General features: G+C 44.6%; 2 protein-coding genes and 1 long non-coding RNA gene across 4 annotated transcripts; 2 read left to right on the top strand and 1 right to left on the bottom strand.

Annotated features, from left to right (window-relative positions):
* The first annotated feature begins 5,826 nt into the window (after window positions 1-5,826).
* Window positions 5,827-8,638, top strand: LOC103633366 (uncharacterized). Its single transcript, XR_556479.4, has 3 exons — window positions 5,827-6,263; window positions 6,336-6,578; window positions 6,662-8,638. It is a non-coding gene; the product is annotated as an uncharacterized lncRNA (long non-coding RNA).
* A 184-nt stretch (window positions 8,639-8,822) lies between these two features.
* LOC100282860 (uncharacterized) lies at window positions 8,823-14,478 on the top strand. 2 transcript variants are annotated; one of them, XR_002263316.3, is made up of 5 exons: window positions 8,823-11,196; window positions 11,278-11,422; window positions 12,416-12,575; window positions 13,750-13,925; window positions 14,250-14,478. XR_002263316.3 is itself a non-coding variant. In NM_001155766.2 (5 exons), the coding sequence occupies exons 1-5, from the start codon at window positions 10,683-10,685 to the stop codon at window positions 14,253-14,255; spliced, it is 1,005 nt and encodes a 334-aa protein (NP_001149238.2). In that variant the 5' UTR covers window positions 10,569-10,682; the 3' UTR covers window positions 14,256-14,450. The 2 variants fall into 2 exon arrangements, 1 of the variants encoding a protein (NP_001149238.2); NM_001155766.2 differs by having other exon boundaries at window positions 10,569-11,196; window positions 13,746-13,925; window positions 14,250-14,450.
* Window positions 14,479-15,202: 724 nt separating this feature from the next.
* Window positions 15,203-16,284, bottom strand: LOC103633365 (ZCF37). Its single transcript, XM_008655068.3, has one exon. It carries the CDS (start codon window positions 16,244-16,246, stop codon window positions 15,410-15,412), a length of 837 nt encoding a protein of 278 aa, XP_008653290.1. The 5' UTR covers window positions 16,247-16,284; the 3' UTR covers window positions 15,203-15,409.
* Window positions 16,285-17,878: the final 1,594 nt, after the last annotated feature.

The following is a 17,878-nucleotide window of genomic DNA, read 5'->3' as shown; positions in this document are numbered from 1 at the left end:
TTTGGCCAGTTCTCCTCCCTGTTTGACACCTTCAGCACTCATTACTACAACATGCATCCTCCGCCAAGTGATCAGTGAGGCCTCTTCTTTCTGGCAATTGATGCCAAAGGGGGAGAGAAGTGGAAGAGAAGTTGTCTGGCGTCTCCTTCAGGGGGAGTTGGTGGTTCTATGTGGACATTAAGACCATGCATATGCATTTTACCTTTTTCATGCCGCTTGCATTAGTTTATGTCTTACGCACTTGGAACTGGTTTGATCTATTAACTCTATGTCGTATGTCTGTGGACTATTATCTGTAATATTTTGTGGGATGAACTATGTTTTAGTTCAAATCATCTAGGCCCCTTTGGTAATGTTTTGGTAATTAATGACAACTGTTTGTGGACTAACGATTCTTGGAGAAATAAGAATGCAGGGTTGGACCACATAGAACAGGAAATGTTGAAGGGTCATACGCATTGGTTGTGGATCAAATGAAGGGAAAGGTATAATATAGGTTTCACTTTTGCCGGTCATAAGGAGTTTAGAGAAGATACCTGACCGGATTAGTAGGCTAGATAGCCGTACTATTAAGAGGGGTCAATGACTCAGATCTGTGTAAAACTTAGTGCCTCATAGAGCATCAAGTAGTTGCATTTGCATGAGGACTAACGGCGCTTCACATTTCGCAAGTCAAAAGTTCTTTCAAAAGCTTGTTTGAAATTGCGAAGTCTTGGACGCGCGGACTGTCCGGGCCTTAGGGGCGGACCGTCCGCGATCCACCAGAGGGGTCCGAAGTCTGACCATTTGTGTTGACACTGTGTTCTATTGTACTGCGGACCGTCCGGGCCTTAGGGCCGGACCGTCCGCAGTCCTGACCAAAGGAAGGTGGCTTCGGGTCAGTCCCTGAATTATAGGCGGACGGTCCGCCTGTGAGGGGCGGACGGTCCGCATGTGTCTAACTCGTTTTTGGACAGGGACTGTGTGTTTTTATAGATTTGTACTACGGACGGTCCGGGGGACCAGTCCGGACAGTACTGTCTCAGGTCGCGGACGGTCCGGGATTTATAGCCGGACGGTCCGCGTGTGTTAACTCCGTTTGATCCGAGGCTCGGGTGTTTGAGTTTGCCAGGTCGCGGACGGTCCGGCCTTGAAGGGCGGACTGTCCGGACCCACCTTTTGAGACAACTCTGACATGTTTCAACGGTCATTATAGCCGTTATGTTGTACGGCGGACCGTCCGGCCCTAGGGCGCGGACGGTCCGCGTGTGCGCTGAATTGCCCCCCTTTGCACATAACGGTTGGTTTTAGATGGGGGGCTATAAATAGAAGGGTAGCTCGTGTGAGAGAGCTCTCTTGGCCATTCCTTGCACACATTGAGCTCATTTGTGATCCTCCAACTCACTCTCTCACACTCTTTGCTTGAGATTGCATTCTAGTGAGAGATTGAGGGTTCCTAGTGCATTTGCATCATTTGGTGATTCTTGAGGCACTAGGTGGTACACCGAGCAAGCATCGTTGGCTTGTTACTCTTGGAGGTTGCCGCCTCCTAGACGGCTCGGGTGATTGTCTCCGTCGAGCTCTCCAAGAAGATTGTGGAGAAGCCGCGGTGTTGATTGTGAGGGGTTCGCGCCTACCTCGCCGGAGCGGCAAAGGTGACATTAGTGGAATCGAGGTATTGAGTGATTTCTTGTCCACTTGGCTCAAAGATCAAGTCGTGTCTTGATAGAGGAGCAAGTGAGAGCTTGAAGTCCACCTCAACGTGGATTAGGGGTGATCGGCAAATCACCGATACCACGGGATAAATTTCGGTGTCTATTCCTTCTAGCATTACTTATTGCCTTGCAATTGATTAGTGTTTTGCTTATTGTTCTTCAAGTATTCAATCTCCGTAGTTATCTTTCATACATTGTTTACTTATTGACACTAGTAAATTTATTCCTCTTGTTGTATTGATTAAATTTACTTAGTATTGTTGTTTTTAGTCAAAACCGTCTATTCACCCCCCCTCTAGCCGGTGTCCTAGATCCTACAAGGGTTTTCCCAAGACAATAAAAGTAACACTTGCTTGACCACCACTGAGCTTCCCGCTCCTGTGGTACTACTTTCTTTCCAGAACATACACACACATTTCCCTGTTCCCAGTTGTAGTAGAAACACTAATTGTCATACCATACCAGACTCGTCCATACCAGTGGACACGGACTATTCGAATAGGTTTAGACTCTGCGCAGAGGGGTACACTTTACCCACTAGTCCGGCTCTGCGATCTCATGGCCAATGAGACCCGAATCCGAAACTCTTTCCTTCCTTGTATGTCCGAACCTTAACGGTTATACCGGAAGGAGTCAGGCCACCGCCATGTCCAAACCGAACAAAACATTCCCCCTCCTTATCCTCCCGGTGCTACCCCAGCCTTCATAACCCTGGGGTTGGACCGTACGAGTTTAGATTGAGTGGCTGCCCACACAGCCTCGAGTGGTTGTACTTTTTGAGAGTACAGGTAATGAAGGATGACAAACCGATTCTTATATGAGAGGACGATCCTTCTGCTCACGCCTAAACCAGCTGAGCCAACACCTTAGACCCTCCCCTAAACCAGGGAGTCCCTGATCATCCTACTTCACTATGTGATGAGGGTGAGCACCCTTCATCGCACTCTTTTGGAAAACATTTCACTTATACCCCTTTTTACTTGTCCCATATCTTTTAATCGAAGTAATAGTTAATGCGGGCTCTCTCATGCTCACCCTGCAATTCGATTCCCATCCCATAATCCAGGCTTAGGCAGTGGTAGAGAGAAATAGGTAAATAATGCATCAAGGGAAAGATGGACTTGCCTTTGTCGAAGCTTTCCTGGCACAAGAGGTTAATCTTGGAGGGGTCGGGTTCTTGCCCTTCTTCCGGAGCTAAGAGTTCCGGAGGATCGGATCCCTCTTCCGCTAATTAAACACAGATAATAACAATACATCAAACATAGTGACCTTTGTGGGGTGTGCAAATTTTTATACTTCATTATTTTTGTGCCCTAATAATTTATTTAGACAATTTTTGGTGCATAAAATATTAGCATCTAAATATATATGTGAAAATGAGAAAAGAAAATAGGAAAAGAAAAAGAAAAGGAATTTTCCATCTAACTGGGCCAGGGGGGAATTTTGGCCCACTCGGCGCGCGGGCGCGGGCGCGGGCGCGCTTGCGGCCCAGTCGGCCCAGCAGCGAGGAAGCGGCGGCGGGGACGGCGCCGTAGCGCGGGCCCACCAGCCAGGGAGAGAGGGGGGGCTGACGACGTTACTCGGCAACGGAGGGGGGAGGGGCTCGACCGGGGCTGGTCGGCGGCGAACTCCGCGGCGGTTCTCCGCCGTCGGTCCGGTTCTCTGGCGGGGAAGTGGTGGCGAAGCACGGGCGGGTGAAGTGGGTCACGGGGGTGGGGCGACTTTGGCCTGCGGGGACCTATGGCGACCGGTCTACGGCGCAGTGGCGGGTGCCCGCGGCGGCGAAGCCGCCGGTGAGGTTTCCGGCCACGACAGGGGAGGCAAAGTGGTGCCTAGTGATCGCGAGCGTGTGGCGGAGCTTCGGCCATAGCTTAATTGAACAGAGAAAAGCTAGAGAGGGGGAGGGGAGCTCACCGGAGCAAAGCAGGGAGCACGACGATGCTTGCTTGAACGGCTCGGGGAGGAGGGCAGTGGGGATGGCTGGAGTTGTGTGGCGAAGACGGGGCTCGGGCGGGTCCTTTTATAGGCGCTCGGGGGAGGGGGATGGGGGAGACGGCGAGCACCGGCGAGCTCGCCATGGGGGCGGGAATGGCGCTAACGCCGATTGGGACGACTCGGGCATGCCGAGGGGGTGAGAGGTCGGCTCAAGCACAGTGGCGGGGTTGTCGCAGAGGCTGGCGAGCATTAATGGTGAGGCGACGAGGCGAGGGGGCGCTCGGCGGCGATCGCGCCGATGAGGGATGGGCGAGGGAGAAGGAGCTGACGGGTGGGGTTGGGCTGCCAGTGAGAGGGGTCTGCGCGAGAGAGAGAGTGGTGAGGCGCTGACGGGCGGGGCCCGGAGGTCAGTGAGCGGGAGCGGCGCGCGGTTTGGGCCGCCTGGGCCGGAAGAGGGGGGGGGGGTTGCGGGCGCGCGCGAGCTGGGCTGGAATTCGGTCCAACCGAGGGAGGGGAGAGGGATTTCCTTTTTTCTTTTCTTATTCTAATTCTTTTTCTTTTCTACTTTTGTGTCTTTTTGTTTCTTTTTCTCTTAACAAAAATTCTCTAAATGAACTTGGTGATAAATATGGTCTATGTGAGGTGCTTCAAATCATTTTAAGTGCATGCAAATGATTGGGTGACCTAGGGGTAGGGTTAAGGGAGAAGAATAAAATGAAGGGGGGATTAGGGGGGGTTTAGGGTTTCAAACCTGGGTTGGGATTTTGGGATGTTACAAGCTTGTACCCCAGTATTGTAATAACCTTTATCTAAACTCTGTACTATTTGAAGTAAGGAATGTGTTTACTAGCCTCTTGAGACTAGTAATTGTATCACATTTGAGTCCCAAAGGATCGGGACACTTCAATGTATCAGGTCATCTCCAGCAGCCCGTGTAAGTGGTCGTGCAAAGTTTTGTTTTGCACTGTAGATTGCACTGTTTGTAGAGTGGAGTTTGAAATAATCAGTGAGATAGGGAGTGAGATAAGGAGTCTATTAGAGATAGTATCACACCTATGAAATGGTAAAACATATGAAGTGTGGCTTTAGATTCAAACTACAAGCGACAAAAATGTGTGTAATGGGTTCTTCGGTATTTGCCCATTCTTGGACTTCTCCTCAACTCACTACACCTAGTTCTTATATTCATGTGGAGTCTAATCAGATAGTTGAAGCAAGGTACATTTAGCTAAATGAAAATTCATTCACACTTCTGCCTATCACCAAGGAAAAGTGTCCTATTACATGCTTCTACCTATCACCAGGGCTAAATGAAAAATCCAACTTATGCACGATGTCCATACTCCATAGAGAAAGATGGAGAACGCTCACTTGATCTGGTATGTGCTTAGCAATGTGCAAGTCATTTAGTTCTATAAATCTACAATTTACATTTTTCTCTCACCAACACCATATGTTTGGAAACAATGAACGCATGTACAGAAAGAGAGATCTAGCTAAAAAGTGGTATCTAGGCTTGAGGGCCTTATTACTAACTCCTTTTAACCCACAGCTGTACAAATACTCCCAGCAGCTATATTCAGCCGCATAGGACATTATTAAGTGTGCATGGCACAACAAGGCACATACATGTTACCTTAGGAAGTTACATTGTAGCATCTGAATGACAACACTTACATATATGAAACTTGTTCATCATACGGTGCAAGAGACTTACCAAAGCAGAGAGGGATTGCAGAGATGTTGCACATAGTGCATTAGCCTTCTCTTTACCCCTTACTATTTAAGAAAACTTGCAGATTCTTAGAATAAACTCCTCCAAATTGAACTGATATGTACCATCCACCTAGAACCAACTCATAATTCAATGATTGTGACTAAATTGCATCATGAGTATAGAAAGGTATCCACTGTTCACTACACAAATTGAATACCTGAGTGACTACAAAATCAAACAAGGTTTTACAGCAAATGATGCACATGTCATCCAGTAGTTGAGATAAATTCTAATTCAGACAAAAAGCCCTCAAATGTTTTATGTTGTTGTTCACTTGTTTTCAATTGTTGGATGGCATAAAAACAAGGCAACACAAAATTTGAGAAATGGGGAACATTCGTCCTCAAGGTGATACACCTTCGGTGTAATAGCTTGAGGACGAAGGTTTTAACGTAAAAAGACGAAATTGATGTATACTTGATTCCAACCCTTTGAATAAATTGATAATCAAGGCGGTGTGTAATGAAAGCCTTCGTCCTGAGCTTAAATATGAAGGACGAAGGGCTTTGAACAAGAATATCTAATTTACTATATATGAAAGCCGGTTCAAACCGGCTCCTCCTAGCTCATCCACGTCATCGAAAATCTTCTTAACCGCTCGATCGTGGATCACTGGCTCACCTTCATCGCGCTCTCTCACATCGTTCTCCTCGCCTCTGGATACTTCCACCTGATGCTTTGACAGTGGCCACCGCTCCTCGCTCGATCTGCCCTGTCTCTCTTCCTCCTCGCTCCCTCCGCCTTGTCCCTCTGTAGGTCACTTGGTCAGGTTCTCATCCCCTTCTTGCTCCCTCTGCATCGTCCCTCTGTAGGTCCACGCGCTCCTCCCGTCCACGCCTGCGAGTATCTCTTCTCAGGTTCTCATCCCCTCGCCTGCCCCTATCCTCTCACACACACATGCAGGTCTGACCTTTCGCTGTTGCTTATAGAGTCTCCAGATCGGGGCCTCCGGCAGCCGCTCGCGCCAACGCTGTCGCCGCTTGTCCGCTCCTTCACCAGACACCAGCATGCGACACACTTCTAGAATCAAACAGGCGGTGGGAAAGAGAAAAAAAGGGAGGACGATCTCGGCTCTCTCACGCCGTTAAGGTCAACAAAGGTGGGGAGGGCCGACCCTCCGGCGTTGTCGTCGGCGCTTGTGCCTGGTGGCGGCAGGCACAGCCCCGTGGACGGTAAGGTCGGCGCGTCTGCGAGGGTATTCGACGGTGGCTTCCAGGAGGCGTATGCTTTATCTCATTATCTGCTCTGCTTCCAGGCAAGATTAGGAGTGGGGGAGTCTTCAACCATCCATCGCACCGCGGTCAAAGGGTCTGCGCCGCCTGCATCCAGCAGGCCATGGCAGTCAGTCTTCAACCAGCTACTGCCTACTGTGCCACCGTCAAAGGGGCCCGCGCCGCACACTTCCAGCAGAACAGGCGGTTAGACTGGCTCCAACAAGGCCCTCTAAAGGGTCCTGTACCCTAAATTTAGAGGACGAGGACGTCCTCTACTCCCTCCAGCAACGTCCTCTAAACGGTCCTCTAAATTTAGAGAACGCTGCTGGATCCTCTATATGTAGAGTTTCTCTAAACGGTTCTCTATCTATTTGAATACTTTAAACAACCGATTTAATAAAACTAAAATATGTACAATACATTTGAGAGTATGACAAATACGTATGTACAAAAATTAAAAAATTAAAAATGTGTTTAATATAGGTATTTACATATAGAGAACGTGATTTAGAGGACGTTGTTGGAGAGAAAGTAGATATAGGAGATGGAATCTTTTAGAGAAGACTGTAAAGGACGGATATAGAGGATGTATATAGAGGACGTTGCTGGAGACAGTCTTAGTCTTCAATGTGCAATCATGCACACCTATTTTCCTCTAATTTATTTTCTTTTTTTGGGATTCTACTGAAAAAGGAATTCTTTTGCAAACAATCTCTCAAGGCAGAGCAAGCCCGTCAGTCTTCAAGGGCCTAAATCGGATTGAAGTAATACATTTGGTTTCTTTTTTTTGGCCTATCAAATATATATGCTACTGCATGTTTACCATGGCCAACTCGAGAGGGAGGCATGCAACTTGCTACCGGAGGGGAGCTACGCACCACTGCACCGTGCGCGCGTCCTGGGGAGGCCCTGGCGCGCTGAATCGCTGAAGGTCATAATGTATAGATGCAGCTTCAAACTAAGTACCAGGTTTGATTCAAAGCGAGGTGAGAATTTCTTACGTTGTTCTTTCTGAATTATGTTTCCCTAAGAAGAAGTTATTTAACCAAATAGACTATGTTTTATTTGACGACAGACATACAATTTTTCCTTTAACCATTCATCACAACAGTAATGTAACAGTTAATTGCGGCAGTTTTTGCTTAAGCTTTTAGTAAAAGTTGGCCATGTTCTTTAGTTAAAAAAAGAACTTTGGTACATTCAGATGGACTCGATCTATGTCCTAGCTGTTTTATATCATTTATTGATCAGGCTCTAGCCACAACAAATATCCAATTCGATTAGAAAGCACGAGTAAACATGTGCCTTGACATTGCACGGGGATTATCATACCTCCATCATTGTGCTTCTTGACATGGATCTTACCTCGAAAATCTTAGATTTTGGTGTAGCAAATCTTCTTCCACCAAACGTAACGCATGCTAGCATAACAATTATAGGAACAATGTAAGTGAATGTCTGTTTTATATTTTTCCGATTTCTTCTCTTATTTTTTCCTTTAGTGCTTAGAGAAGCTCGATTTTGTACCATTCTTTTCAATTTAATTAGGCGATACTTTTTAAGAAATATCCAAACAATTAAGGAAAACAATGGCATTTCTAATTACCTGTATATGATATATATGGCCTATGAATACCTTTTTGCAGCCTTGCTTACTTCATTCTAATTAGGAGACTCTATTTGGGTCCTCAGCATTCTATTCGAGAACAAGTGACACACAAATCACATGTTTACAGTTTTCGTCTGCTGCTTCTAGACATTGTTAGCAGGAGATCAAACAGTGACACAAGGTTAGCACATGAAAATCAGATACTCCTTGAAAAAATAGATTTTACTCTAGGTTATAGTTTACATATATTTCCATCTCGAATATTTGTCGCTTGTTAGTTCAAAAATAAACTAATGGACGACAAATGAAAAAAAACGAAGGAAGTACCTTCTAGTACATGCCTACCGGTACAGTCCACATTTGCTTAAATAAGATTTCCTCCTCGAGTTATAATACAGTCACATAAAAAATCTATTATATATATATATATATATATATATATATATATATATATATATATATATATATATATATATATATATATATAATTGTCCAAATACAGTTGCACGATGAGTAATCATAATCAACATAACATTGTTTACTGTTTCATACAACATGTACAGGTATATGCATATAGGTTCAAGAAAGAAAAACTTCATGTCCAAAAGGAAGGAGAATGAATTCTCCGCAAAATCATAAAAAACATTACAAGTTTATATCATGTTTATGTGCACTTCATAACCTTTATGAACAATATTTTGCTAACTAAAAAGGATTGTACATATGACTAATACTTTTGTCAACACATTGTTTCAGAAACTCACTGCAAACTACTATTCTTATTATTTTATGGCCTTCAACACCAACATTTTATTGCTTACGTGCATGTACATACCAGCTCCTATAGGCAACACCAACGTAATACGACATCCTGACTGCTCATACTATTATATTTGTAAACTAAACTATCCTGCTAATGTTATATGAACAAATATATATTCAGAATAAATCTGTCACTTCTATGATGAACTTTTGGAACACACTGCTGAAATACAATGTAATATATATGGTCCTCTCAGTCTACCGTAGGTTTGCTGTAACTACTACAATTACAATCTCAGCACATCAACTTCTGTAAGCACTGGAACCAGTTTAAATTTGCCCTTAAATTTATGGCAGCATATGGTACATAATAACTGCTAACAACTACTCTAAGTGTACATATAATTTTAATACATAACCCCAACGAAACTGATCGTAAAAATGGTTCAGGTTCACCATGCGCGCATGGCGCGCACCATACACTAGTAAAAGTGAAACATGATGCAAAGGGACAAATGGAATAACACATAAGAACTTATCTTATTGCTTTAACATTTTCAGTATGTTTCTTATTGTATTGGACAAATTTATAAGCATACCTTCGGCTCCTGAATAATGGGATGCACGAAGATTCTTTGAAGGCTAAGCACTACGAAGTCGGGACCCTTCCAAAGATACTTTTTGTAGGGTAATGTTCATCTATTTATAGGGGAGACGAACTGACTTTGTACATATTTACAGTAATGCCCATCCATTTTTACATAAGCCATTTACAAATGACATTAGGGTAGTAATGTACTTCCTCCTTTCTCAGCTCCGCAAATTCCAACCCTCGTCGTCCGGTAGCCTTCCTTTTGGACTTGTGGCCCAAGTTGCCGCCTTCAGCCATTATTTTCGTTGCTTGCGTATAGACGAAATGCCTTTGTACACTGCTTTTAGCCAAAGCTTAGCTTTGTCCGTCAGTGAGAATATTCCTGAAACACACTTGTGATTTTGAAAATGGTTGCTTATGATTTTCGTTGCTTGTGATTTTGCTCTTCGTTTTTCGACTTTATGATTTTACCCTTCTGTTTTGAAAACCAAATTACCGTTTGCCTCACCCTCTCAACGCCATTAGTGAAAATCAGATTTGGTGATTAAAAAAATAAAAAATGTGAAAACAATGGATGAAAGGTCCAAACTGCCCTCCTTATATTATATATGGGTGTTACCTAACAAGAGTAAAATCACAATTACATAATATAACAAAGGGCAAAATCACAATACATGTATAGACATTTTTGTCTTTTTTATATCAGATTTAACACCATTAACTACATGAAACGACGCAGGGGTATGCCAAAGCCTCGTTTCCAAAACCAAGGGTTAAAATTACAAAGTTAAAAAACAAGGTTAAATTACGATTGCAAGGCTAGAGAGGTTATACTAAATGCCTCTATAGTTTACGTGGCTGACCTCTAACATAAAAATGATTTAGTTCTGCTAAGAGTTTAAAAATAATTTAGAAAGCCTAAAATATATAAAAAACGGTTGATTTGAAATAGTAAAATTGAACGATGATCGCGAGCGTTGATTTAGATCTAGTCATCGGCTCCGACTTCTCCGGTCAAGTCCTCCCCCTACCTCTACCAGCTGCCCGTCGCACACAAAACCCCAGGCTGCCCGCCGCCGCCGCGACCCGCCACGCCGCCATGTCCGCTGCCGCGGCGCTCCGGCCGATCGAGCCACTTCCCCTCCCGACTGGGCTCTCCCTCTCGCCGCGCCTCAAGCTTCTGCTCACCTTCTTTCGCGCCGACCTCACCGTCCGGCCCCTGGACGAGTGGCAGCTCAAGTCCGCCCTCCTCGCGTTTCTCCGCGACCCACCTCTCCCCCTCCCGCTCCTCCCCGACTCAGACCTCTCCGTGAGCCGCCTCCCTGACCTCCAGAAGCGCCGTCGCGAGGAGCCCGTAGCCTCTGGGGTCCTCCACGTCCGCGACCTCTCCTTCCTCCGCCCCCGCAAGGGAGACGGCGAGGCCGAGGAGATGACCGGGGAGCAGGAGAAGTACTTCGAGTGGCGGAGCACCCTGGTTCAGAAGCTCGAAGGCATCGAGCTCAACCTCGAGGGAGTGAAGTTCCGGATGACCGTCGAGATCCCATCGTCTGACGACTTCAGAACGATGAAGAAGTCATGGGAGGATTTCTACTCCTCCGAGCTACTCAATACCAGTATGAACTAGTTCCTATATCGTGTTTTCTTGATTGCATTGTTGACTAGGTGGAGTTTGGATTGATATTTGTTGGTATCAGGGAATCCTGTGAGAAAGATAGCTAAAAGGCCAGACACAATTGTTGTCCGTGGCGTGCCTTCCAGGTGGTTTGCAGAGACAAGAGTATCATCCAAACCTTCCACGCTGGTCACCCACACTGTTTTCTCAGCGCTTGGTAAAATAAGGTGAACTTTGGTGATCTCTAGTTTGTTCGGATCATAGTCCACTATCTATTTTTTCGCTGATTAACTAGTTAGTGCTTTTGCATCAGGGTGCTGCATCCCTGATGAATTAGTGCTACAAGAAATGGAAACTGCAAAAACCTAAAGACATCTAAATTAACTGAGCATGACCCACATTTGGAATTTATAGAAACCTAACACATCATTGTTGGATTAATGATTCAATGTTGTTTGTGTCGGCAGCTTCTTTGTTTCGCTTGTAGAACAATATTTACTCCCATGTACCTAACCCTCATGTTATCCTGAAAAGTGCATGGTGTTACACAATTGATGTGCATAGGTAAAAACCTGTATCACAGTTTTGGAGTGACCTTCCTCATTTTGTGTTTGTATTAGTTCATTTTTCTCTATTGTTTTCTGTACTTTTGTAATATATACTTAACACATAAATTATAATATATATATTTCACACATAAATTAGTAAATAATCCCTTCATTCAAAATTACAGGATGTTTAGGTTTTTTTTAAATACACAGTTTTTACTATATATCTAGACATAGCAGATATCTAAGTGCATAGTAATGGGTCTGTTTCTAGAGCCGCCAAAACTTCTCATAATTTGGAACGGAGGGAGTATATATTACTGGTGATTGTAATTGACTAACTGTAACTCATGTGAAGAACATTCTGAAACATAACTAGAAAAATACATTCCAAAAACACACCATGATTAGTATATCACTTTTCAATAAACTGACAAGCTTGCAAAATGATTTTCTGCGAATTGGCTTCACTGAAGTGGTGATGCATAGACCCTTCAATTTCATTTTTTCATTGGTATCTGTATTCACCTAGTTTTGACCTGCTAGCCTTCAAATTAATATAATGAAAAAAAATCTCTGTTAATTAGTACTGGTTTATGCAATACACTTGACTGTCTGTAAATACTTTTTAAATTAGTACTTCCTTGCAACATTCTTCCATCCAAATGTCAGGAACCTAAATATTTCCAATGATGATGAGATAGAAGCAAAAGGACATGGAGTCAACAAGGGGCTCATATCTGGACTTAATTGCAAAGTTCAGGTGCAATTTGAGAGCTACAATGACTTCCAGGATGCAATGAAGGCATTATGTGGACGTTCTTTAGAGAAGGTTAGATTTCTTTTTCATCTATGTATCATTTTTCAATGTGTCATTCTTATTAGAACACATAATGAAGTAACATGTGAAATCAGATACATTTGCTTCACTTATATATTTATGGCACCTCAGCTGATTCATAATTCATTCCATATGGATTGAATTGTCTACCTATAGTAATTTTGTATGGACGTTTCATATCATTTACCCTTTTCGAGTGCTCATGCGCAACATAATCACATAAACATCTCATATAGTTCTATATATTGCCAATCTTTGTTACTTACTTTATATAACATTAATGGCTTGCTTTTCACTCTCTTGTCCGGGAAACCCTGGAGAACCATTTCAGGATCTTGATAGAGCCTAAGTTTGCAGCGCATGAACTGAAAACCTAATGAATCATAGTTGTCATGGGCATCATAGGGAGCGGTCACCACCATGCAGTCCGCACCCGCAGGAAAGGAAATAATAAGATTGAGATGAGCTGGGATAAGGCTAGAGAATAAGATTGAGATGAGAGAATTGTGGAGAGTTGGTTAGCAGCAGATAAGTCCAAGAAAGTAGGAGTTAATTGAGAGTTTGTAGGAGAAGTTGGTTAGCCATAGGGCTATTTATAAGCCGCATGGCAGCAGGGAATAAATCAAGCAAGATCATTATCAAACCAATCTCTCTCTCTTGGAATGACCCTCTCAAGCGCCTAGGGCTGCTACCCTAGAACCAAGCCTGCGGCAGAGGGGTATAACCTCGCCGGAGAAGACAACTATCCCCATGGACCATGACATATTGACATAGTAGTGTGCACTAATTAGAGTATACATATCATAAATTAGTAAAGGACAACAAAACCCCAAGCAGCTCGAAATGCTTATGCATATTGTAAACTTTGGTTTGAACTTTGAAGTATTGGTATGATAATTGACAGTTGCAACAATTGTTAGGAATTGCTCATTTCCTTGCATATACTGGTATCTGAGACACAGAGACAGCCTTTTCAAGAAGCATCATTTGTTCCACCTTAACGGACATCTGAACTGACAGCTTCTCTTTTTAATAAACACTTAATGGGACACGTTTGCAGTACCTTTTCCTTTCAGATTTAGTTGATGGCATCAAGTGATTGCTTGTATATTCTACCATTTTGGAAACATAATGAGATCTGACATTATTTTGTTTCTGAAGGAAGGATCACGGTTGAAAGTAGACTATGACGTGACCTGGGACTGTGAAGGTTTCTTTCGCATTTCTCAATATGAGCCAGTTCGTAACAATTTAGAGGAGAGGGATTCATTAGCATCGGTTAATAGCCAGAGGAAACATCACACTTCGCGAATTGAATCAGATTATAGGAAGAGATTCAGGGTAAGTTAACATATCAAAGCTTCGAATTGTCTACTGTGTTATGTGGTGTGGCCAGTCTTCAGTAGATTATTCGTGTGAATGGTACTATGGTGGCTGCCATTTTTTTGTGGATTAACTTTTGATGGTTCTACTGAAATACTGCCGGTTTTTGTTAATTGTCTGTAAAATTGTTTAATTTCAAGTTATTGGTCGGTATATTCGGATGCTAGGCATTGTTGTGGATTTTATATCTTACCAATTTCACTGTGTTCCACGTGCAACTATGTTCCTTCTGTCTATATGCACTCAAAGTTTCTAACCTTTTCCCCCTTTCTTGTGACTCAGGAGTGATGACATAAGCCCATGGTATGAGCGAGATTTCTTTGTCCTCTGGAGAGGGAAAACAGCTGCATTGTACCATCGTATTGTTTCGTTCTCAGATTTCAAGTTATATTTCTCATTTGTTCACAATTAACCGAACAGAAAAACCCATTCTGATACTTACTAATTTGTATTTATTATTAGTATCGGTTTTATCCTTGATGATACCCAGAGGCCAGAGAGCGCCACAAAACGAACTGTTTTTTTATTCCAAAGAATTCTTAGATGTTGAGCATTGGCGCCTGGACCCATGCTCATCGATCAGTCACAGTGGCGTCTGAGTTCAGACTTCAGAGTAATGAATGATTTCAGAAATGAGCATAGGGACGGGTCAGCCTACACGTGCCGAGCTTTGACGATATATCGGTTACAGCCGTGCAGGTGGAAAATTCTAGAGACCAAAACTAATAGTCTTTCTGGTTTGGATAAGCTATTTTCTGTCAGTCTGTATGGAGAGGATCAGATCTTTTCTGACTCAAGCCAGAGGCTAAGATCTCGAGTGACAATTCAAGGCAAGGGATGTGCATCCCTGCCTGTGATAGGAGGAATTTGAAGCTTGGCATTTGTATTAAAACGTATGTTGTGGAGTCACGGTGTCGATGTGAAAGGTACATGGACTTGCATTGGATCTTCTCGTCGAGAATGTCAACCAGCCGGTTTATTTCTAAGCATCTAGAAGTACACATGACTGACTTTTGTTTAATGCGCCCTTGCTGCACGCCGATGCAGATCGTTGCACAGCCTGAATCTAGAAGTCACTTGTTCACTTCTAAGATTGGCCACTAAAACCGCATGCGAATGAGTGGGAAAAAGGACAATATGTCCACGACACAGATAAATTTAGTCATTATATAAAAAGATGCTCGAGGTAAAAGCAGGCTACGAACTTTGCGAGATGGCCCATGATACAGATATCAGGAGTTATTTGATATTTATTCCGAATGATTTTATAAACAATTTGGGGTAGCCACACACAAAAGGGGCTGCTGCTATACACTTTTTACAGGCACCAAAAAGAGTAAATAAACTGTAACAAAGGGATGAAAGATAACCTGAAAAAATTGATCTTTCTGGCCACCCAACTACACAAAGTCTACAGACTACAACACGAGACATCCTGGAAGTTACCACTTCTTTCGATGCGCATGGCTTCTGGGTGAAACCATCTCACGAGCGGCGCCGGCGCTGCTACTCCTCTTGCCATGCGAATGCGAAGGAGGCGGCGCCAGCGCTAGTCTGTCGCCGGCCTTGAAGCCAACGTCCTTGCGGGGCTTCGTCGCCGGTGGTCTCCCCGCGCCCAGGGCTTCCTCTTCCCCGCTCAAGATCGGCAAGAGGTACCACCAGATGGACGTGCAGCAGATGGCGAACACCCTCCCGAACGCCACGAGGCACAGCAGCAGCAGCGCCATGGCCAGCGGCCAGTAATGGCACGGCCTCATCACCTTCGTCCTTCCCCAGGCCCAGGCCCACCTCGCGCCGCCGCCGGCGTTACTCTTCTTCGCGGGTGGCACCGCCGCGGCAACGCGCGTGAGCTTAGCTGGGTCTTCTTTGGGGCTGGCGGGCTCCGTGGGCGGCGTCGACGACTGCGAGGTCGGCTTGCTGGCCGGCCTGCCCTGCCTCTTCTTGGCGCCGCTTGCCGCCTGCTCCTCCTCCTCGTGCGGGAGCTTGACGACGATGGGCACCCATCCTTTGGCCTCCGACTGTACGAACCGGACCATGAGGTGGTCGGCGTCGACGTCCGAGCCGACGCGCCGCAGGATCCTCTCCCGCTTGGACTCCAGCTCCGACAGCACGACGGAGAACTTGTCCAGCCCCCGCGACGCGTAGGGGTTGCTGCTCTTCCCCTGCTTCCCCTTCGCCTTCTTCGCCTTGGCCGGCTTCCCGTCGCCGCCGCCGGCCGCTCCTTGATCCTTGTCCACGTCCTTGAAGCTGCCCGCGCCGCAGAACATCATTTCTCGCATACCGTCTGCAACTTCCCGTGTCGGGGACGACCAAGAGTTTTTATAGAGCCTGGACGCTGGACGGCTGGAGCAGCACTGCAAGCCTGAACTGCTTCTGTGGGTGGGACCGACGACCAGGCCAAGTGAGGGTGGCGGTTCGAGCTTGGTCAAGCGTGGAGGGGCGAAGCACTATTATTCCCCTGTCTTGTTTGCCACGTTTGACTCGGTGAATAACCCGTGTTTTCATTGCCAAATGCAGGAATTTTCCAAGAGCATACTACGCTCGAGCTGACGTACGACGTTTCTTGCGCATCCAGCACTAGCCTATCGCTATTTGTTACCCGTCCAACTCACGCAACCGATTCCATGCACCACCACCGAACTGTTCATAGTTATTAATGTGTTGTTCTATATGTTCAGTTAATGCGCGCGTACAGCAATTAATGTACTTACTCTGTCCCAAAATAAAATTTATTTTTAGAAAACAGTAGATTTATATAATAGTTAATGTATATGTTTTATACATGTGTCTAAGTTTATTATCACCTATTTAAATACATAGACATAAAAACTAAGAGTTAAAATGATTACTATTTTGGGACGGAGGTGAGTAAGAAAGAATCAGCGAGATGAAGCACGGATACCCATACATATAGCTTGTCAGGACAAAGTGTGCCTAACATTCATTTAATTCCATCATTCAGAGTCTAACACAGAGCTGGAATATTAAGATCCCTCCTAGCTAGAGTGCACATCTGTAGTTGTCATGTGCAGCACATTCTGTTTGATCGTGTAGTTGTGAAACAGTGCTGGTTTTAATTTAAGCGATACTCTAGCAGAATTAGGAAAGCTTTGGGGGGCAATTATGGGGCCAACTTTTTGGCCCGGAAGGTAGGGAACCTATCCTCAGTGACAGTAAAAAATAACTCTAAGGGCTAGTTTGAGAACTTCATTTTTTTCAAGGAATTTTTATTTTTATAAGAGAAATGAGTTTATTTTCTTTAAGGAAAGTAGAAATCTCTTGAAAAATAGAGTTTCTAAACTAGTCCTAAGGGGGTTAGTTTGTTAACCCATTTTTTCAATAGGTTTTCTATTTTAGAAATGAAAAACGAATTAATTTTCTTTGGGAAAAAACCCTTAAAAATAGAGTTCAAACTAGCCTTAAAAAACCACGGAGCTGAAAACAGCCACTGCCAGCCGAGCATCGTTTTCACGATCACCTAACTTTCTTTGCAAGATTATGATGTCTCGTCTCTGACTCTCTGCACTGCACTGCACTGCATCCCTCGCTCGCGATCGAGCGCTGTGGACCTGCAGCTAGCCAGGTTTGATTGCTGGCCAAGGCGTTGACTCTCAAGGAACACCGGCTTTATTATTTTAATATTATGCGCTGCAAGTAAATGATCACGGCTCGTAGAAGGTAAACAGTAGGCGCGTGCTTGAACGGGTCAAAGGCCTGCGACTCTTCCATTCATGCAGTCTCCCGGTACGTATCTATATCTTAGATACACTCCATACGAGAGTATATATTACATTCGGCGTCAGGTCAAACGGAAACGAGGGGAAGAATAGGCAGGCCAGCGTCCGTGTGAGATAAGCCAGTTTGGATTTCCGTTGTGGTTAGGTTAACGAATTCCGTCATTTTCCTGACTG

This window comes from Zea mays, chromosome 7, assembly GCF_902167145.1.
Source record: "Zea mays cultivar B73 chromosome 7, Zm-B73-REFERENCE-NAM-5.0, whole genome shotgun sequence".
Taxonomy (NCBI): Eukaryota; Viridiplantae; Streptophyta; class Magnoliopsida; order Poales; family Poaceae; genus Zea; species Zea mays.
Note: the sequence above shows the minus strand (reverse complement) of the source record. Positions and strands in the feature narration are given on the sequence as shown.

Excerpts from the sequence above, each read along its gene's own strand:
- LOC100282860 (NM_001155766.2), top strand. The coding sequence starts at position 10,683 with ATGTCCGCTGCCGCGGCGCTCCGGCCGATCGAGCCACTTCCCCTCCCG. Across the intron at positions 11,197-11,277 it reads CTCCGAGCTACTCAATACCA|GGAATCCTGTGAGAAAGATA; the intron begins GTATGAACTAGT and ends TGTTGGTATCAG. Across the intron at positions 12,576-13,745 it reads GTGGACGTTCTTTAGAGAAG|GAAGGATCACGGTTGAAAGT; the intron begins GTTAGATTTCTT and ends TTGTTTCTGAAG.
- LOC103633365 (XM_008655068.3), bottom strand. The coding sequence starts at position 16,246 with ATGCGAGAAATGATGTTCTGCGGCGCGGGCAGCTTCAAGGACGTGGAC.